This window comes from Rhinolophus hipposideros (genome assembly GCF_964194185.1).
Source record: "Rhinolophus hipposideros genome assembly, chromosome: X".
Lineage (NCBI taxonomy): Eukaryota > Metazoa > Chordata > Mammalia > Chiroptera > Rhinolophidae > Rhinolophus > Rhinolophus hipposideros.
Genome location: NC_138046.1, coordinates 108918411 through 108927777, shown reverse-complemented (window position 1 = coordinate 108927777; position 9367 = coordinate 108918411). Strand labels below are relative to the sequence as shown.

At 50.1% G+C, this 9367-nt stretch overlaps 1 protein-coding gene across 1 annotated transcript; it reads right to left on the bottom strand.

The window, feature by feature from the left end:
- Nucleotides 1-777: 777 nt before the first annotated feature.
- On the bottom strand, nucleotides 778-4985 carry LOC308495167 (melanoma-associated antigen B5-like; the record flags this gene model as incomplete). The annotated part of the gene is made up of 2 exons (XM_081043090.1): nucleotides 778-1850; nucleotides 4952-4985. The coding sequence occupies 2 exons, from the start codon at nucleotides 4983-4985 to the stop codon at nucleotides 778-780; spliced, it is 1107 nt and encodes a 368-aa protein (XP_080899216.1).
- Between the last annotated feature and the right edge of the window lie 4382 nt (nucleotides 4986-9367).

Sequence of the window (9367 nt, the reverse complement as noted above, 5' to 3'; positions counted from 1 at the left end):
GGACCTTATCTGCAAATGAAGACTATGGAGGGGAACTTGCCTTTAGGGGATGTGAGTCCCTGCTGGTTTCTCCAAATGTCCAGGCAGCCCATATTATTGGGCCTTAATTTTGGACCGTGCCCCACAGTGCAGTTTTCCAGTCATTTTCTCTCAACTCAGACACCTCATCTGAGATCTGGCCTCTGCTCACCAGTCCCATAGCCTCATACAGTCCTCCACCCTGTAGTTTAATGTAAAAGTGCATTGCGGGGACTGACTTGTAGCTTCCAAAACTTCAACTGCCTTGCCTCAGGGGTTGTATGCTTGAGTGCTTTCACCTGGAAGCCCTCCCGTCTCACTCGTCCTTTTTACTCTCCTGTAAGTCATAGAGGGGATCTCAACATCTTCCTCACATGACTGAAGCTCCCAACTTCCAAAGTTCTGTGGGCAGAGGCTGGGTCTTTATGTCTGCAAGCCTAGTGCTAGCACAGAGGCTTCCAAAGCGCAGACGCTCAATTATGTTTTGGGAAGAGAAGAGAGAGTGAGTGAGAGGTCTGGGCTAACTTGTTAAGATTTACTGTCTCCTACAGTCTTTAATACGCTAAGCATATCAAGATATAAATCAATTTTACAAAACAAAAGACTGAGTCAGCAAAATGAAAGTTTTATGACGTTTTATTATTTTTTCTATTCCATTCTCTGAAAAATTTTACCGTGGGATTCTTTCACATTTCCTCTGATGTCCCTCTTGTGATGTAGTTTTTTATTTTTATTTTTATCTCCATGGTAAAAAAATCCTCAGACATCACTAGGGGCGAGAGTAGCCAGGGCCGTGATGTCATGTTCGGCTGTGGCACCAGTGGCAGCCCTGACTGACTCGGTAGCGCTTGCTCTCTCTTCGTCTAACAGAGCCTCTTCATACCAGGGTGAGAAGGCACCAGGGTCTGTGTCACCACCCTTTTCCAAGAATTCCAGGACTTGCATCTTGCTGGTTTCAGCGCGAGCTCTGGGGCCCCACAGAAACTCGTACAGTGCAGGATCGCTGTCAGGTACCTGGCGGTACTCCAGATACTCTAGCTGCACCAGATCCGTGTAAATGAGCTTCCTGGGCTCCCCGTAGATGCGGTGCTCCCTCCCTGCGTATACTTGCAGTATATTCAGGAATCTCCAGATGTCTTCCTCTGTGGCACAGTTGCCCTTCATGAAGATTACGCCCAGGATTCCCATGAGAAGACCGGTCTTTGGTAACCCGTTGCCAGCATACACCCTCCCATTATTGGGGAGGTTCAGTTTGCTGACCAGGTCATATGCGTGGTTGCTTGGGTCGACTTCCTTCAAGTCGACCGCAAAGACGGCCTCAATATGGTCAGAGGCTTTTTTGATGATGTCATCAAATTGGTCTTGGTTAATTTCGCCCACAATCTTCAGCATGTCTTCCTTCAGAATGGGCTCTTGCATTTCATACTTGCACAGGAGAAATTGCTCCAGCAAATACAACTTCGTGGTTAGAAGATCACTGCACGAGGTCTCGGGACATGGGACCTCAGAAGAACACGAATTGTCCTTATCTTGACTTTCATCACCTTTGTCAGATGTTGTGTCAAAAGCACCTGAAGAGGTAAAGGTGGTAGACGAGGGTCTCCCAGACCCCTGGGAAGTGCTACTTGTCTCAGTAGCTGATGGCCTTTGAGGATCACCTTCCAAAACAGAAGAGCAGGAGGGAAATTCGTTTCCCACTACTGCAGCTTCCTGATCTGTCTTGTGACTCTTGGAGTCAGCACGGGTTCGGTAGTGTTTGTTACGGGCACGGCCCTTACGCTTCTGTCGCCGCCGAAGCATGATGACACAGCGGGCACCGGTGATGCCAGCACCTGGAGGGGGGAGAACGAGATGGTGTGGCACCTTTGCGGGGAGATTCCACCTTGGCCTTAACCAAGGGCACCTCTTTAAGTGTCTGAGGGCCGTCAGCGCTCTGGGAACCCTCTTTAAGGATGTGAGGGCTCCTCTCTGATCAGCCTGTCTGCTGAAAACCCTGTAGAGAAGCTTAGAGCGTACCTGGGTCAGAGCCACACAGCCCTTTCTAGGTGTTACTGGGGCGACAGCAGGGCCTGTCAAGCGGATCCCCTTTGTCCTGGGTTTGGGAAGTGCTCTCAGTTCACATTCAGGATGATTATGTTAATGATTGGCAAGAAGCCCTCCCTCACTCCCCACTCGGTTCTCAAGTTGCCACCTAAATCCTCCATGCCACAAGAATGAAGAGATGGTGCTTCTGGTAGAGAGTGCACCCAAAACTGACATCTCTCTGGGGTCCTCTCTGTCCTACGATTTTTGGAATTGTCAGTTCTCATGGAGAATGCTCACGTGGTTCCAGGTAGGGACTGAGAGACGTCCTTCCTGCTGACTGTTGGCTTTACAGTCACCACACGTTCAGGGTGGTGGGTGGTCCCTCAGGCTTCACTCAGTTTCCTGCCTTGGCACAGCCAGAGCCAGGGTCTCCTCTCTCTGCTTCAGGCCTATCTCATACTAACGTCAGCACCTACCCGAGGGCCGACAGGAAGAATAGAGTTTCACCTCCTCTGGCTGCATTGGCCTGGCTTCTCTCAAATGAAAGATGCACGAACAAGTTAAGGTCCCCTCGTGAATGCTCCCACCGGGTCTCACGCAAATCCTGTTGGAACGCCTGGGTGTATCTAAGATTCTTCCCTCTGCTAAACTGTGACTGCACCACTCAGACAAAGGCCTTCACTCACTGTGATTCCCCGAGGAAGAATTAAGGGGCACTTCTCCCTGACAAAGGCCTGGGCCTCCTTGAGTGACAGTAGTCAGGCATACTGAGGTGTTCTCGCTCTGAGTTTGGGGTGAGTGGTCCACGCAGTGATCATACTCCATATCCTGACTCTCCACTGACCAGGAAATCCTCCCTGTGCTGACCTGCTGCCAGCACCTCAGCTCCCCGCCCCCACCCCGATGACGTAGTGACAGAAAGTGAGAAAGCACCTGGGGCTTTGCACCTGCTGGGACCCTCCCATGCAATGTCGAGTGGTGATATGCACGCCCCAGTTCCTGTGTCTAGGGTCCCTTCACTCCTCACTTCGGGCCTGACCTTCAGTGCCTGGGGCCTGCGATTTCTCCCTCAGCTGAGCTGAGCCAGAGACCAGCAGTCCGGAAGGAGGTCTTTATTCCCTGAGACCACCCGGGGTACGCAAAGGACTTTGGGACTAACTGAGGACTTTGGGCCTAGCAGCCATTTTGAGGCCTCCCGGGAATGTGGGCGGGGGTGGGGGCAGGGCACTGTGTGGCTGCCTGTTTTCAGGGGGGAACGGGGTTGGAGATGTCGGGGCATGTCCCCGCACTATAACTTAGGACACTTAGCACCCTGACAGTAAGACAAGATGAGGGCCTCCTCCTGCTCACCCTTTGCCCGCAGCTCTGGGAAAAGGCCTCACTCTTAGACAGGGCCTCTCTCTGGGCAGCCTGCCTCAGTGGCAGTGGGCAGGGCCCCTCATGTGCCTGGGTCTGGGAGGGTCGTGGGGCTGAGGAGTGGAAGGGGGAGGACTGCAGGGTGCAGGAGAGGCCCCCAGGACTGGCTGTCAGGAGCCTTTTCTGGATTCTCAGCAGGTCCTGGGGCTACTCCTTCTGCTCACCCTAGTCAGCTGCCCTCGGACCAAGGCTCTCACGTCCCTGAGAACCCCCAGGAGGAAATATTTAGGGACCTGAGCCAAGCTGCCATGCGTGGGGCCGCCCAAGACTGACAGTAAGGAGTGGCACCTCCAGCCCCCTTCACCCCGCCCCCCCTTCCCCCCCCCCACCGCCCGCAGTCCTCTGTCAGTGTCTTCCCTTGACTCCTTGTGGGTGTTGGTCCACCACTCATGTGCTGACCTGAGGTCAACCCCTCATATCAAAGACCGCTACTCCCTGAGACATTGATTCGTGTCATTTTCAGCATGGAAATACCACCATGGTTACAAGGAGGCTACAGTTGCAGTTTTCCCCAAGGGCACTGCTCAAAATTCCCACAGGTCTCCCGCTCTAATCGGCCTGTCCCCTTTAGGCTGCATCTGTGTGCTCTGACTCTAGCATACTGACCGGAGAGGGGCTGTGAGTCTTTTCGTATGAGAAGTCTCTGATTTCCTGTTCAAGGGCATCATTCAATTGGTGCAGTTCATGGAACCCATGAGAAGAAAGTGAAGGGGATCGAGGGTGTCAGCCCTGTCCAGGTCTCCAGTGGGGAGTTTTCTGTCCCAGTCACCTTGGGGTCCTCAGTCCTCAATAAGGGCCCTTACTTTGGCTGCAGTAGGGCCTGGTACGCCCATCCCTTTAGTCGAATGGTGGCTCCACTTTCAAACTAAGGATTTCACCTGCCCTAGACCTGAGGTAAGTAAGTGTTGGGGGAGCTTCAGCGGGACAGCCCCGTCCTGGGTCTTCAAGGGCTGAAACCAAGAATGTGGCCTGATTCTTTGTCATCCCTACGATTTAGTGGTGATGGTCCCTCAGTGGTTGCTTCTATCCCCATTATGGCCTCAAATTCCTCCCCAGCCCTTAGGCCTACCCCTCCTGCTAAGGCCAGCACCACCCTGAGACCCCCAGGAGGAAGTGAGGACCTCCGCCTCTGACCATACCTGTGTCAGTCTCCTGCGGCCAGGTAAGGAAGAGAATTCTGTCGTGTTTCTACTGCTGTGAGGTGTGTGGTTCCCTTCGTCCTCACAGTATTCACGTTGGCCTCTGGAAAGCCTAGAGATCCTCCCCTGTGGTCCTTAGGCCACACCCCTTAGAGTAAGTCACCCCTTTGTGACGCCACGGGAGGAAGTGAGTATGTCACTTCCTGTCAACAGTGCCCAGGTACCCAGGGCAGCCAGCAGGGGCAGGGTTCTCTGTGGTCCTCTCAGTTCTGAGTGTGCAGTGTTCCCTACATCCTGACTCAGGGTCCTCACCTCGACTCCTGACAGGGCCAGGGACATCTTCCTTGGCTTACCTGAGGACCCTCCCCTCAGACCAAGGCCCTCCATTCTGCCGAGTCAGTTTGACAGCCCTGACCAAGGCACCCCAGGGTTGATGTCTGGGGCAGTCTCTGGGCCACCTCACTGCCCTGGGGTGTGCAATACCCTGTGGTCTCTCCGGGCTCTGCACTTGAATCCTGGCAGGGCCTGGAATGCGTCCCTGTAGTGTCCTGGGTCTCAGAGCCGCAGACCACGTGCTCACTTCCTGGGGTGCCAGGGAGGGAAGGTCAGGGAGTGCCGCATGAGGCTGTCCTCCCTGCGCCCTTCCTGGGCTGACAGCAGGATTCAGGCTCCTTGGGGCCTCTCTGTTCAGCGTAGGAGTGAGCCCCAATGCTCACTCGGGGTCCTTACATGACTCCTGACGGGAACCGGGACTGCTCCTTCTTTCAGCTTAAGGTCACCCACATAGAACCAAGCTCGCAGGTCCCTGAGAACCCTGAAAGAACCCTGAAAGACTCCTAACTGTGGGCGTGAATGTTTCTCCCTCTGCTGAACTGGGACCACCCCACTCACACTGAGACCCTTACTCCTCAGTGGCCTCTCAGTGGGATCTGATGGCGTCTCTTCCCGATATCTCTTCCTGGGACCTCCCAGGGCTGACAGTCGGAAGATTCTGTGGGGCCCCCACTGCTATGAGGTGGTTGGTCCGTAGTCTGGAAGGTTCCACATCTGGCTATCAGTTCAGTGGCAATAGTGAGACTGCTCTATGGGACCTCACTGTTCTGAAGTTGGCGGCCCCCTTAGTTCTCACCGGGTCGGAATCTGAATTTCCCCCTCTGCCCACTAGAGAACCCCAGATTCAGGCCAATACCTTCACTTCATTGAGTGTCTGGGGCTGGAGGTGAGGTGGTGACATATCCGACTAGCCCTGCCCAGGGTTCGCAGGGCTGGAAGATGGTGAGACTTGGTGGCTCGCATTTGCTCTGGGCCAGTGCCCTCCTGAGGCCTCCCTCAGTATGCTCCGTATCTTGACTTGTAGCTCTTCCCTCATACGAGGGCTGACAATAACCTGACCCCTGAGAAGAAGGGAAGTTTGCCTCATCTGGTCTCCCAAGGCTGACAGCAGTGGAAGGAATCTGTGCTGCCCCCAGTTAACAGGTATCTGGTCCCCTCAGTCTTCAAGGCTCTCACCTTGACTCCCGACCACCAGTAATTCCTCCCTCTGCTGCGTTGAGATACTCCTTGATGAGGTCCCTCCCCTCTAGGAGACGCCCTGGAGGGAGGTGTGACTGGTCACCTCACGGAGCCCAGGTCTCCAAGTCCAACAATGGGACAGGGCTCTAGATTGCCCCCTCATTTCTGGGAAGGGTACGCTCTTTGTTACTTAGTGTCACTACCTTGACACGGTTAGCCCCTTGGCTGAATGGGGCTCCCCCATGGGTCCCAGAGTTGCAGTTCCCGCAGATCATCTCCTCCCTCAGAAACTGAGGGGTAACCTCAGTGTGAAAGCTCTACCTGGACGTCCAGGGCCGACTGCGGAAGCAGAACTTTGTGCCTTCCCCTCTCTTCTGGGGTGGATGGCTGTCTCATCCCTAATGCAGGATTTTTACCTGGATGGCTGCCTTGCGCTGGGCTGCCCCTCTCTGCTGGACAGCCAAGCTGAAAAGCAAAGCCCCATCTCCTGGAATCCCTCCAAGGAGAAGTCAGGGTGTCCCCCATCATGCCAGGCCTTCCCTGGGCCTGCCAGGGCAAACCTCGAGGGAGGGGCTGGGTGCAGGCCCCTCTGTTGTGTTAATCAGGGTCTTCACCTTGAGTGTGAGCCAATCTGGGGACTGTATCCTCTGCTTACCTGAAGGGATAGCCCTCAGGCCTAGGGGATAGCCTTCCTGGGACTTCCAAGACAGAGGTCAGGAGGAGCCGCGAATAGCCACAACTGTTTTCCTCTTTCAAGGGCTGACAGCTGGGGTGGGGCTCTATGGACCCCACTGCTCTGGTTCCCTTCTTGGAAGTGTCACATCCCTACCACATTGAGAAGTTTCCTACTGCAAACCTGGCAGAGACTGGGTCCTCGTGCCAGGAGTGATGTGACAGGGGCAGGTTGTGGCAAAACGCAGGGACCCCAGACGAGGTGCTGGGTTGTCAGAGAAAAAACAGTATGATGGATTCCTTCTTTCCACTTGGCCTGTCATGTGGCTTCTGTAGTGCCACACTGACTTTTGCAAGGGGGGGCTGCCCACGTTGATTTTTGAGACCTCAATGTTTTGAGATTAACTGGCTGTGCATATGTACGTAATCATACTGCCACTATTATTTCTTGTCTTCTTTATTCATCCTGCTCATTCTCATAGCGATGCTTCTGTATCGCTAGTCTTACTGCTGTGTGTATCCTATTGTAATCCCCTGCTCTCTGTACAGAGATCTTCCTTAGTCCCCTGAGATGCATTCCTGGAACTCTGAGATGGAAATAGTGAATTAAAAGGAACGTAGTCAGACTCAGGCTGGTAGGATTGGAAAAATGTGAACTTCCCACAAATTCAAAACAGGGATCTAATCTGGGCTCGGTCACTTACCAGCTTTGTGAAGGTGAAAAATGTGCAAGTTATTGATGTCTAAAGGCAGTAAGCCTTATCGTGTAGGAATGTTAGAACATACATACTGTATTATAGACGACTTGGGATATGGATTGGGATGTAGTGGGTCTTTAATGATTAGCTGCTATTATGTGTTTATTTTGAATCCCCAAAACAGTAAGATCCCATCAGTTTTTTGTTTCTTAAATCCAGCACATATCAAATAATACTCAATGATTCGCAACAAACTTTCTTTAATAAGCTAAGCATATCCACGTAGTTTTAACATTAGCAAAATAAAGAGTGCAAGGAATAAGGCAAACCAATAATTGATCACAGTGAAATTTTTGTGTTTTAATTTCCTTCCTTCACTTTAGGATCCCAAGGGTTTTATCCTTGGATTCTTTCACGTCTCCATGAGAATCCTGTTTCACTGCCCCGTTATCTCCTCTAGATCAGGAGCAAAATATTGAATATTTTCAAGTTGTTTTACAAATTTCAATACTGTAACATTCAAACCTTTTCACCAGCAAACGCGTGAGAGCCATAGCATTCACATATTTATATTCTGAAAGTTCTGCACCTTCTACTGAAAGAAACAACATTTGAAAACAACACTACATATCTATACCAGTCTATTTATCTGTCTGTCTGTTTTTACCTAGAGGTTACTCGTGAGGAAAATGGAAAAGCAGATTAACATTGTGTTACAATTATACTGACCTCGACCACAATTTGTCTTTGAAATTCCAAAACTGTAACTTTCAAACCCGTTAAATAGGAAAAATATGACAGGCACGTCATTCACATGTTTATAATTTGAAGGTGTAAAGCTTCATTAAAAGACATAACATTTGAAAAACATACTACGTCTGTTAATATATCTAATCTAATCTCTTTTACACAGAAGTTACTCATGAGGACAAAGGAAATGCAGACAAACACCGTTTTAAAAGTAAACTGGCCTTGATCACAACTTGTCTTATAAATTCCAAAAGTCTAAAATTCAAACCTTTAGATAGTTAAAAAATGTGAGAGCATGTCATTCACATATTTATATTGTGAAGGTTATAAACCTTCATTAAAAGATACATTTGACAAAATGCTACATATCTCTATAGCTATCTGTCATCTATCTATATCTCCTATCTTTCCATTCATCTCTCCATCCATCCATCCATCCATCCATCCATCCATCCATCCATCCATCCATCCATCTCTGTACCATCATTCTCTCTTTACGTAGAAGTTGCACATGGGGTGAAAAAGGAAATGCACTTAAAAATCCTGCTTACAGCTAAACTGACGTTGACCACAGTTTGTCTTACAAATTCCAAAACTGTAACTTTCAAACCCTTTACGTAGAAAAAATATGAAAGCCATGCTATTCACATATTCACATGTTGAGACTTCTAAACCTTCTGTAAAAGGCATCACATTTGATAAAATACTACATGTCCGTCTATACCTACATCTAATCTATTTACCTAGAAGTTAGTCGTGAAGAAAGGGAAATGCAGATAAGCACTTTGTTAAAAGTAAACCGTCCTTCACCACAATTTGTCTTATAACTTTCAAACGTTTTAGATAGCAGCACATGTGACAGCCACGTCATTCTCATGTTTATATTTTGAATCTTGTAAACCTTTCTTAAAACAAATAATCTGAAATTGGTCTCCGTTTCTATGTGTTTATCTATCTACGTATCTATCTAGTATCTGTCATCTATCTATTCTTCTATCTCTACCCAGAAGTCACTCATGAGAAAAAAGGAAAAGCAGATAAACATTTTGTTAAAACTAAAGTGACCTCAACCGCCCACTACTTGACAGGCAGGCTGGTCTCTTCAACCCCGAGGTGAAAAGCCTGCCCCAGACCTCA